Raw genomic sequence first — 12,432 nt, 5'->3', positions numbered from 1 at the left:
TGAACAGTCATTATTTAAGATATGGAAAGTTTTAAGTTTAACATTAACATTTTTTTTATTCTAAAAACCATTTAACATATTGTTAGTAGTAAATAAGATTGTATGCATTGAGCCAACCAGAATTTACGAAATCCTCATAAAATTCTAGACTCGTATAGATCGTTCCTTTTGAGCGAACAAGTAACCCCACCATTTTTACCACCTTCGTATACGTAAATAGAAGGTTTATGCTTGAAAACCATAAACTTCAAAATCAGCAGCCTCCATCCTTTTGATACTTAAATCCGTTTGGTTTATTAAAACAATTTTTTTCAACTTTTTTTAAAAAAATCAATTTTTATTTCTAGAGAATTAATAATTAAAATTCTTGAAAAATGATTTCTTTTTCAAATTTATATAGATATGAACTGATGCCAACTCATCAAACTTAAAATATGCCATCAATCCTTGTATTCTTAAATTTATTTCCAAACCAAACCAAAAACAGCCCAAATTTTCCATCCATCCAAAACCATGCAAAGGAAATAGTAAGAAATCATCATATAAAGCAAGAAGAGGTAAATTCAAAAGCATCCATCATAAAATTCAAGTAACCAGCTGAAATAAATTGTTAGGAAAAAAAACCCTGAAAAATTGTGCCATAAACTGCACATGTACTGACATATATAAATTGTGCCACTCAAATATTGTGCTCTAAGTTCCACAACCATCGTAGAATTTACTTTGGGTTTATAAAACAAAGTAAAAAAAAGAATACAGAGACTTTATTTTTGGACTAACCATGACCAAAATCATGGAATTCAGCAGAAACATGCGAACCCCGTTGTTTGCAGAAGCTATTATTTTTAACTAATATGTTTTGCTCACTAGCTAGGGACAAATAATTTATTTTGTTCAAAATAGAAGAGCTTAAAACTTCATATTTTCAACCGCATCATTTTTATGAAAAACAACTTTTTAAGATATGCAGATGCATAATAATACTGTTGAAAGACAGATGAAATACCCGAGTTCGACAGAACAAAGCAGTTTTTCATTTTCCCTTGAACTTGCTGCTAATGGAATCGTATCTTGGTACGTTAATGACTGCAAAGTATGAGCAAAAACCAATGAGAACGCATTCTAATAAAATAAATGAAACCTGGTGTTTTTTTATGTTTCAACTAAATAGAGAACTACCATTCCCGTAAGATGCCATTGTGAGATTAGAAGATAGAAGCTTTTCAGCTACTGAAGAAATATCCTTTGGTGTAATTTCATTGACGACCTTCAAGAAATGCTCCACGGGTTTCCTGATGATTTTGAAACAATTTTATTAGGTCGAAGAAAATATCGTAGTAGTCCAAAAAATGAAAAGCAAATTGTAATAGAAATAGAAGTCAATGTGAAGAAACTAATTAGGAGTTCATTGCTCATCGTAGAACAGCCGTACCTCTCACCATATGTCAAGATTTGTTTACCAATATCTTCTGAAGCAACTGCCTGCAGAAAACACCTCACGAGTTAACAGCAGAACTTGGCAAGAAAATATGAATCCTTGATGGGCATGATTAAATTCGATTATCGTCAAGAAACCAAAGAGATCAGTTTACATACTCTGGATTCCAAGTTCATCAAAATGGCAGACTTGGTTGACTGTTTAGCACGCTCCAGTTCTTTCTGCTCAACTGCAAAGAAACCATGAAAAGCATTTCAACAACCGGTCACCAAGTGAATGTTGAGGCAAGTAGCAAGTAATTTCCGGAATAAAGAGCAGCTAACCTTGTCCAGGAGTTGCAACAGCAATAAGCTCCTTGACAGCAACATCAATGGCAGATGGTACAAAATCAGAACCCTGAGTTCAGAAACATTAGTGTCATAAAGCTTGGTTGAAGGCTGAGGAAAGAGAGTTGAGAGATTATATACGCAACAATATAGAACAATTACTTATGCCATGAAAACCTTTAAATGCAGGTCGTTATGGCCTTCTAACTAAGACAATTAATAGCATTTAAGAAAAAAACGTCTTGCAAGAAAATCAGCTACCGATGATATGGTTGTAAAAGTCCCAAACATTATTTTACATGGGAGATAGCAAAGCCTGTGGCTTCAACATCTCTAGTACCAAAAGAAATAGCAAAACCAAACAAAAAGAAAGAAGTGAACAGCATAAACTAGAGAGGAAAAAGGGGGGGGGAGACAGATCAAAAGAAAAAGACCCAAATATCTGTGCAGAACAATGTGAAAACCAATAAGAAAATGTTATGATATCAACGGACCGTAAAAGAATTAGTAATGGAAGGTCTTAAAGCAGACTTACAGTTGTAGCTTGTATTCCAAATAAGCCAGTATGGTTGTAAATGCTGTTGAATGCTGAAAAGGACTGAACTTGTGGATACTGATTCAAGACACGCAGATCTGCTCAAGATTTAACCAAAACTATTTCAAGCCAAATTATACACATTGGCTATATTACTAAAAGAAATTAGGTTTACAGTAGCAGAAGAAATTTGTAAATGAAGCATGCACTAGAATAAGGAAAAACTTTCTAGCTTGCTCTGTAACTATAACATGTCATAAGCCAAAAGATTAGAGTATACACCAAGATTAACTTACATAATCTTGAATACATTCCTTTTCCAGGGCCACCAGCTGAAAATGATCCACCTCCTCCCATTAGAATCTAGAGAACAATTAAATTTATCACTTATCAATATTCCTATATTTAAGCCACGGTAACAAGCATGGGAGAACCAAAAATTGCAATAAAAATCAAGCAAGATAGAAAAATCCTGGCAATACTTTTTATGAACTACATAAGAAATTAGAACATCATGAGAAATCCACTGTTAAAAACCTGAAGAACGGTCAAAATTATAGCTTCCTTCTCATTGTGCCAACCACCAGGAAGTTCAAATGCAAGAGCAAAATGAGTTTGGCCCTGCAATTTAAAATCATCAGCACCTCAGACTCGGTAGAAAAATAAAGCATAACTCATTTTTAAGTATTTATGACAAGTACCCCTGAATCAGCCTGGCAACGATAATCTCCTCCAGTATACACAGATTTTGGTTCCTGAGCACGAGGAATATTGGGAAGATCTGACAGAAGTGGTTCTGCAACAGATAACAATTCTTCATGTTCTACACCAGTTGCTGCCAGTACCATCCGAGAAGCAGTAAAATTTTCCTAATATTTTCATAGCAAAACAAGCTTATCAGTGAGGAGGATACACAATGGTCAGGTATACAATCTAAAGTACAATGCACAATTAGCAGTGAAAGTGTTAAAAATTAAGTTTTCTTAGACTTACTGCAACAAAATCCTCCAAAACTGTACTGTCCAACATATTAACTGCAGATTCTGGGGCTAAAAGAGGATTTGCCAATGCACCAGAATAACCTGCCGAGTGAATGGCTTCTAAAAGCAAGCCATGTGGATTCTTTGCTGCTTCAGCAATTTCCTCTTTCACTTTCTGAAGCTGAGCAAGGTGAAATAACAAATTGTAATCTCACAAGGGCATTTAATCTGAAGAAGCACAGAATTATTTAGCACAAAAGCAACAAGATAAAGACATTTACTTGTTCATTGACCTCCCAATCCAAGTAAGCAGGGTTTCTCACACAATCAATAAGCAACTCTACCATTTCAGGAACATAAGTCTTCAAAGCATCAAAGGTATATCCAATCTGCTCCCGAGAAACTGCAGCATTTACATTGCCACCGATTGCCTCTACTTCCCTCACAATACGCAAATGGCTTCGGTTTGTTGTGCTTTTGAAGGCCATTCGCTCAAGTAGGTGTGAGACCCCAAAAGAGGCTGGTGACTCATAGATTGAACCACAATCAACATATAATCCTATTGAAGCAGCAGGACTCTGCTTGGCAACAAAAACAAATAGCCAATTCCTCAATAAATTAGAAAATCAAATCTCTTCCAAAAGATGAGACCTTATATAGTAAAACAATCTTAACAAAAAGCATACATACTGCTGAGGTTTCCGAAGCAACTTTGAGGCCATTTGGAAGAGTTGTAATCTTAGTTTTACCAGGTTCAACATAATCAGGCAATGAAGGTGGTAGCGCAACACCTGGTAGGGGGAAATCTAGTGATGGTACATACTTGGATTGACTCCCAGTCAGCCAACTTAAGAGGCCACCTGAAGAGGGTGATGTTGTAGCAACAGTGCTTGAACTTGCAAACCTTGCAGGTGCTATACGGCTCGTGCAACCCTATATTCGCATATTCAAACATAGCACATTTTCAAGCTGTCAGACCATCAATATGTGAAAAATTATCAAATAAATCATAACTGAAGGAATGGCTACGTTCAAAATAATAACACTTTGAATTTGACATATCTAACTTGTTTTAAAAATTTTCCTCCCTAAGAAGTAAAACAATTATAAATGAAACAAACAGAAGAGAAGTATCAATAAAAGAAAAATATATAAGTTTTTTTTTTTTTTTGGCAGGCTTTCCCCCTCATAAATGTAAACAGAGCTGAAGAAAGTTAATAAATAATACATGGTCAAACCCTTTGGTTAAGTATAAGTTAGGTGTTGGGCAGATTCATCTTGGACAAGCTCCCTTTGCCACACAGATTAAACTGTTGGAAATTTCTTTGCCAAGTAATAGCAGCTTTAAGAAAGTAGTTGGATAACCCTAGATATCAGATGTTCCCCTACTATTTCTTTAAACAGAGAAAGCAAAAAGCATGGCAAATCTCTCCAAATTATAGAAGGGAAAAAATTGATCATCAAAATTTCAAAAGGCTAAAAAATGGTCTTAAAAGGATATCCACTTCCAGCTTGGCCCTCAAACCTTAGGCTTTCTAGACCTGCTTATATCAACTTCTTTTGGAAGGAAATGGATAAAAGACACAAATCAGCCGAGACAGATTTTAATTCATCAATAAAATAAAAAAATTTAGACTTAAACATCTTTCAATGATGTTAATGAGAGAGTTCATCAGTTGCTTTATATGAATCAAAATCGTAGGACAAAAATCTAGCTCACTAGTCTCTCATTTGTTTCTTACAGTAATTATGCAATTATGGATGTGTAATCTTTTTCACAGTTTGTACTTATGAAGCTGTTTTCAAAGCTAAATTCCAATGGTCTGGTCATTCAATATATTAATGAGAGTATATATGCACTATCCTGAACAAATTGAAAAACAAAAACGAGGCAATCACTCGAGAAACATATAACCTCAAACCGAACGAATCTCAGTTCATAATCAAATCCATTATCTGAATTCTTAAGAATAGATAAATAAATTTCACCATAAATGCAAGTAACAAGCGAAGAATCTGTAGCGAATAAAGCAACAGATCTATCAACTAAAAAGGAAAGCTACGGCAAATTAATGAATAGAATAATTGAAATCATAATCGAATCGAATCAGCTTTGTTTTATTCGAGATAGAAGATCGATTACGATAGTCAGATCAAACTCATCAGCGATCATAAATTAGGGTTTCGGGATTTACTGAACTTACTTTGAGAGCTCGGAGGCGAGAAGCTGAAGTACGGTACATCGTGATCGTTGGTCTCAGGAAAGCCCTAAATCGTACGGACGCTGCGGAACTCCGCCTGGTTTGGATGTCGAAGGGTTTTGTGGGAGATGGGAGCGACTGGCTTGAGCTGTTGGTTGCTCTCTGGTCATGTGAGGGGCTTGATTAGCCCGATGATGAGGATATTGACACGTGCGGAATTTTCTTTAGGCAAGTGTGAGAGAATAAATGGGATGCAAATTGAGCCGTGTATCATGTGTAGTTTATGAGCCGTTGGATTGGTGTACTTGTTTTTCCTTATGGTAAAATTATCGTGGAAGTTTCTAAATTACGAGTCAGGTTACATTTTGTACATTTAATTTTTTCTATTAAAAATTTTAATCAGTGTATAATTAAAAACTGACATAGTTAATAGAATAATCAGATAGTAATATGTAATGTGTCAAGCATATCTCATGATGATATAAATGGATAAAATCTTAACAATAGAAATAAGTGAATTTTAATAAAATAATCAATTTACTTTTTAACTTAATGTACATAAATTAATTTACTAATTTTTAAATAATAAAAAATAAAATACAATATAACTTCTAATAAAACAACTCTATGATACTTTTATTCATTTTATTTCATTAACATACAAAATTACAAGTTTATTGACTCTAAACTTGGTTAGTGAATTATCTTATCCCATAATATCATACATTTGAGAAATGGGAACCAAATTAAGAGTAGAATCTAATTATGTTCTACTTGTTTGCTAAGAGCAGGCTTGTCCAAATAATCAAATCTTGGTCAAGGTCTTCATGAATTCAATCGACCATGCTAGAATTTTTTTTAATTAATTGTATAAAATTATGGTTTGAAATTTGAATGTTAAATTAGTCAAATTAAAATTTTAAAGTAACAATATTATATCAATTATACTTTTATTGACGTTATTATTAATTTAAATGTTAAATTTTAATTTTAATTTAAATTTAAAATAAAATATTTAAAATTTATATATTAAATTGTAGGCATGTATATACTTATAGCATGAACTATTTGATTATTACAAAATAAAATAATAAAATTGATGATGATGCTTTAGATTAACAGCAAATCTTTTCTTGGGTATTTTGATATGAAAGGTTCCATGTTGTCCATTGCAAAATGTAGCCAATAGGAATACTACATTGCACCACGCAATGCTATGCTTTAAGAATCGCATCCAAAGTACTGTGAAGAATTTTATACTAAAAATTAAATTGTATTTTATTTCATCTATTTAAAAATTAAATAAATTAATCACTGTACATTATATAAGAGCAAATTACTCATTTTATTAAGAATGTTATCCACGGTTAAAAATTAATTTATGAGTATAAAAATAAAATACACGTTGCATACTATTTAGTTATTCTATCAACTACACTAATTTTTAACAATAAAATAAATAAATAAATAACAAAAAAATTAATTTGCTCTTTAATCCGATATATAAAAATTAGTTTGTTATTTTACTAACATCCAAAGATTGCTAGTGATTGTGGCAGAAAAACATTTAAAATTAGACAAATTCAATAGCTTATAATTGTCAGGTACCAGATGCTGAAGCCATTACATAACACTTTTTACCAAGCCACCATATAAATTGTATATCCAGAAATATGCACCAACTAAGCCGGAAACTTGTTTGCGGTCCATTTTTGAGAAATAACTTACGAAAGCAGCCATTGAGAAGTGTTATTTTTGGTTTATTGTGTATCTTCCCATCAAGGATAAGAGGATCTAAGTGTCAAGTGTCAACGGTGATCTTCGCATCAAGCTGAGAGAATTCTTGGAAAAAGGCCTTGAAATGCTCATATGAATGCTTCACATCATCAACAGCACACATTTCTCGTATGCTATGCATTGATAATTGGGGAGCACCGACATCTATTGTGCGGATCCCCACACCACTAGCTAGGATAGGACCAATGGTTGAGCCACAAGGCATATCGTTCCGCACCACAAAATCCTGCATGTATAAAATTTTCATGCATTAAACCATTTGTTATAACAGAAGCATGATGCCAGAATATTTCCCTTGAATCATAAGTGAAATTTTCAGTTATGTTGCTCCGACTCTTCATTTTTCTATGTACCCACATCCAATGCTTATCCAATCACAGGTATGGTGATACGAGATTCTAAGGACCCTCCAAACACATAGATATTTTGTTTTTTATTTTCTTTTTTGGGGGGGAGGGGGGTGGGGGGCGTGAACATAGCTATATCGGACTCATACCTGTGTTTGCCACTCACAGCCAAGTCCACAGAGGCGGATCCTTATAGGGGCCTTGGGGCTTCCCCCCAAAAAAAAAAAAAAATTGGGAAATTTTGATTTCTCCCATTGAAATTTTTAGAAATTCTCATTAATCTCACAAAAAATTAAAAAAATTTTAATTGGAACCCCAACTTTTAAAAAAAAAATTCTCATTGAACTCCTAAATTTTTAAAAAATTTACTAGGCCCCCCAAAAATCCACCACTGTAAGTCCAAGAAATATAGATTTTGAGGACTGAATAAATTTCTTATTTTCAGCAAAATCTCACCACTCAGTACACTCAGTTTTATTTAAAGAAGTATGATGATTATTACTGATTCAGTTCGAAGGGATCAAAAGCTCTGTCAAAAGTTAAAAATACATGAAATGAAGTTTTCTTTCTCATTAAAATTAGTACATCAAATAATTCACAGCCACTCTATGGTTAAGATAAGGATGGAACTAACCTGAATAGGAAGGTTATGCTTCATAGCTATTTCCCGGAATATTAAAGACGTGACTGCATTGGTCGCATATCGTTGGTTTGCATTGTGTTTGATAACAAGGCCCCCATGCAACTTAGGCTGATGGTTCTCTTCATGTTTGTCCTGTACATAACACCATATTACCGCAATGCAAGAAAATAAATTATCTGGAATGGCGAGTTATGATTCGTTCGGCAACATTTAGCATACCATGTAATTTGGGTGAAGGGCATGTGCCATGTCAGCAGAAACAAGGAAACTTCTCTGGATTGCTTTTGTTAGCATCTGAAAGAGAAACAATCCCAATTTATATGCTCAGAAAAGGTAAATTTTCACCTGATAGGAATCAGACAAGGTAACTGAAAAGAAGACAGGAAGAGGAGCAGTAAACACCTTAGAATCGGAGGTGAAGGAATTGGTTATTCGTGATAGAGCATCTAACATTGCAGGAGATCCAGCTCCTTGTGCTGAATTAGATCCAACCTCCTCATGATCAAACAATGCCACCATTCTAACACCACTCTCATTTTCAAGGTCGCTCTCAGAGGATGTAGCATCGATCAATGCCTGTAATGAAATTACATCATGACAAAGGGATGAAACAAACAACGTGCATACCATTATTATGTTTAATATAAGGTTCAATATAGCAGAATTCCAAATATTCCCCATTTGGAATGAAAAACAAAAAGAAACTCAAACATAAACCTATAATTTTGCTAACCAGGAAAGATCAACAAAAAGCTACTCATACCTTCAGAGAGCAAAACGACATGCAAAGGTTGTCAAGCCTTCCAGAAAAGATAAATTCCTTTGCAGCACCGGCAACTATACTGGGTTGAGTATCGCATGCTTGCAACTCAAAATCACATATTTGATCTGGTTGACATCCAAGCTTATTTGCAATCATCTAGATGAAAAAAAAATTATTATTATTTTTTTAAAAGAGTTCTGATATGTAGCTTATTGCACTTGATAAAACTCAGGATTAAAATTTATCAAACCTGTGTCAGGATTGCATGATGTCCATTTTCAGCAAACTCTTTATTGAGCTCCACCTGTGAAAAGTAGTTGAACAGATTGAAAAGAGAACAAAGAACAGCACTTATTAGTCCATCAGAAATGCAGAAAATTTGATGTTCTATTCAGTCATTTTAGAAATAAAACTCATTTAAACAAGCTTGAAATTAAACTACATGCCCTATAAGACTATAACTGGAAAAAGAACTATCATGAATTGCCAAAGCTGAAGAAACAACTTGTTAGACCTGATGTGGCTTTGGTTCCAGTAACAATATGAATGGATCACTAAATGTGCAATATAGTCATATGATATTTTATATTATTAGTTTCCAGTCACGAAGCAACTATCAAACACCTAATGCAGATGTAAAAAGGCCTGCACCCATTTCACTGGAATAAAGGAAGTTAGGATACGGAAATGATGAATAACTACAAACAGAAATATAGGATGCGATAAAGCACAGATAAAAAATCACTTTAACTGATGTTGCCAGGACGGGTAAAAGATGACTCTGTGTGTTGACCTTGAATCCATCATTAACACCCCTACTCACAAGACGTACAAAAACAAGTCAAACTCCTCAAAGAGTAACGTGAATTAAATCCCACAAAGCAGTTATTTGCACCAATTACAAGCATATAGCACTTCGGGAATTCATCTAGGAAGCCCACCTGTCTAAGTGAATAGCCAGGGTAGGGACACGCATTATAGGCTCTTCAATTCTAACTAGCCGATGTGAATAGGAAACAGAACCATCCTTCACTTCTCTTATCATCACCCTTCCTGCGACTGTCAAGTCGCGATCAAACCATGTATGCCACAAGCCACCTCCATACGTTTGCACACCCACCTCCAGATAATCAGCTTTTTTTACCTAATCAATCCCACAAGTCATTTTTTTTTCAATCATAAATTATTGGGCAAACTTTTTTTTTTACCTTGGAAACAGGCTTTAATTTTAGACAAGGGCTATCAGTATGCGCACCAACTACATGGAATCCATTTCCAGCAACATATCTAAGCATACAAAATATTAGTGGATGAACAACTAAAACATCATCTAATCACAATAAAAACATAACCTTTCAATCTTTTTATATAGTAACTGACAACAACAAAATCCCCAATCCCTAGTCAGACCACAGTTCTTCTCAAGTCCATAATAACCACAAAAAAAAAAAGAGAGAGTAAATTTACTTCCATTTTTACCAATAGCAAAAAATAAAATAACAAAAGTAAACAAACAAGTCCTAGTATTTACTTTTTACCAATAGCAAAAGCAACAATGGTTGAATGATTCCTGGTGAAGAAGTATCTTTTCCCGGCTTCTAATTTCCAATCCTCTCTCTCTATAACTTGTTCATACCCTACCTTTTGCAAACGTTTCTTGGCCTCATCTGTGAATTAAAAAAACACAGCAAAAAATTTCAATAAAATCCAAGTAAAAAATGAATACACAAAGAATATAATAGTAAATATTGAATGGACTTGAATAAGTTAAACTTCCATCAAACAGAAAATGGAGAAGAAAAGGATTACCGACGGCATGGAAAGCAGTAGGAGAAGCGTTTAAGAAGCCGATGAAATCAGACACAACGTAGCTCACTTCAGTGTCTGCCATGCCTCTTCGTTCCTTCGATTCGATACTAACTTAGCTTAGGCTTTTGTTTAGTTGCTTCGGACTTTTCAGCCCTTCCAGTTGTATAAGTGGGAATATGTTTGTTTCTGGATTCCCCATCCCTAAAAATTCCTAATTCCAGGGAATCCAATATGCTATTTGGGCCAAGACCCAAATTCAAATACGGACGCTGTGAAACTCCGCCTGGTTTGGATGTCGAAGAGTTTTGTGGGAGATGGGAGCGACTGGTTTGAGCCGAAGGGGCTTGATTGGCCCGATATGAAGATATTGACACGTTTGGAGTTTTCTCTAGGCACGTGTGAGAGAATAAATGAGATACAATTGAGCTGTGTATTTAGTGACAAAAAGTTTCAATCTATTTATACTATTAAAAAGAGAAGTAGTTGATGAAATAATTAAATAGTGGTATAAAATATGTCATGTGTATTTTATGTTGACGTAAATGAATCGATTTTTAATAATAAAATAGAAACATTTTTAATAAAAGTACCAGTTTATACTTTGATCTAACATATAATTATTCATTTACCTATTTTTTTAGTAGAGGAAACAAAATGCAATCTACAATCCTAGAACTAGGGCCTCTATGGTACTTTTACCATCATTCATCTTATTTCGTCAACTTAAAATAATTACAAGTAAGTCAACTTTAAACTCGATTTATGATTTTAAAATTAAATTTCGACAGGATAGAAACAAACTCTATTAAGTATGAGTCATTTATCTATAACATCAGCAGCTTACACATGACAATTAGCTATGTCATGGAGTATGAGTCCTTGCCACGTCCTTACTTGCCTAGATGGAACCATTACAACAAGTTGAAGCCTATTTGTTACATCAACGCCTTCAGTGCTAGCGAATACCCCTAACTTCTACCCTTAGCTAGTTAGCTTCTTTGACAATATGGAATAGTTAGCCCTTCACAACGAAATCAACATCATAACTACCCAACTCAATGGTGGTTTCAAAGTCATTGGACTGAAACTACCACACCATAAAACCCGTCCTTGCCTTTGTGGAGTAAACCTCAATAAAGGGGAGCAACATAACACCCACTGGAAGGGCTACAGAGAAAAAGAACCTTCGAACCTTGATGCTCAAGCATGGTGGCATAAGAAAGCCAAAAAACAATACGAAGGGGATAGAAGCCCAACCTTATTATCATAGCAAGAAAAGAATAGGAAAATTCGAGAAAAAGACAAGGCCCTAGGAACGACGGTTCATTCAATTATCGAACATTCAAGTAATAATTCAAAAGAAAATGAATCAATCAACTTCGTTATTGCAAAACAAAAGAATATATATACACATGTAGTAATTATTTATTAAGAGCAATATTGTGTAATAATCAAATCTCGGACAAAATCTTCATGAATTCAATTCACCAGGCTTCAATCCTACTTTAAAATAGTTTTCAAAATTATATGCATAAAACTATGGTTTAAAATTAAATTAATCAATAAACTTTAAGATATTATAATTAAATTATA

General features: G+C 34.2%; 2 protein-coding genes across 2 annotated transcripts; both read right to left on the bottom strand.

Moving 5' to 3' along the window:
* Window positions 1-607: 607 nt before the first annotated feature.
* Window positions 608-5,752, bottom strand: LOC108470001 (mitochondrial-processing peptidase subunit alpha). Its single transcript, XM_017771174.2, has 13 exons — window positions 5,484-5,752; window positions 3,970-4,212; window positions 3,561-3,857; window positions 3,293-3,460; window positions 3,001-3,168; window positions 2,837-2,920; window positions 2,596-2,662; window positions 2,300-2,397; window positions 1,762-1,834; window positions 1,597-1,667; window positions 1,433-1,482; window positions 1,180-1,292; window positions 608-1,086 (listed from the first exon to the last, which is right to left on the bottom strand). Exons 1-13 carry the CDS (start codon window positions 5,520-5,522, stop codon window positions 1,034-1,036), a joined length of 1,524 nt encoding a protein of 507 aa, XP_017626663.1. The 5' UTR covers window positions 5,523-5,752; the 3' UTR covers window positions 608-1,033.
* Window positions 5,753-6,963: 1,211 nt separating this feature from the next.
* On the bottom strand, window positions 6,964-11,098 carry LOC108470193 (probable aspartyl aminopeptidase). The gene is made up of 11 exons (XM_017771458.2): window positions 10,840-11,098; window positions 10,562-10,697; window positions 10,239-10,317; window positions 9,972-10,174; window positions 9,776-9,845; window positions 9,281-9,334; window positions 9,031-9,186; window positions 8,670-8,843; window positions 8,487-8,561; window positions 8,259-8,399; window positions 6,964-7,503 (listed from the first exon to the last, which is right to left on the bottom strand). Exons 1-11 carry the CDS (start codon window positions 10,919-10,921, stop codon window positions 7,282-7,284), a joined length of 1,392 nt encoding a protein of 463 aa, XP_017626947.1. The 5' UTR covers window positions 10,922-11,098; the 3' UTR covers window positions 6,964-7,281.
* Window positions 11,099-12,432: the final 1,334 nt, after the last annotated feature.

This window comes from Gossypium arboreum, chromosome 8 (assembly GCF_025698485.1).
Source record: "Gossypium arboreum isolate Shixiya-1 chromosome 8, ASM2569848v2, whole genome shotgun sequence".
Classification (NCBI taxonomy): Eukaryota; Viridiplantae; Streptophyta; class Magnoliopsida; order Malvales; family Malvaceae; genus Gossypium; species Gossypium arboreum.
This window is presented reverse-complemented; position numbering and strand designations above follow the sequence as displayed.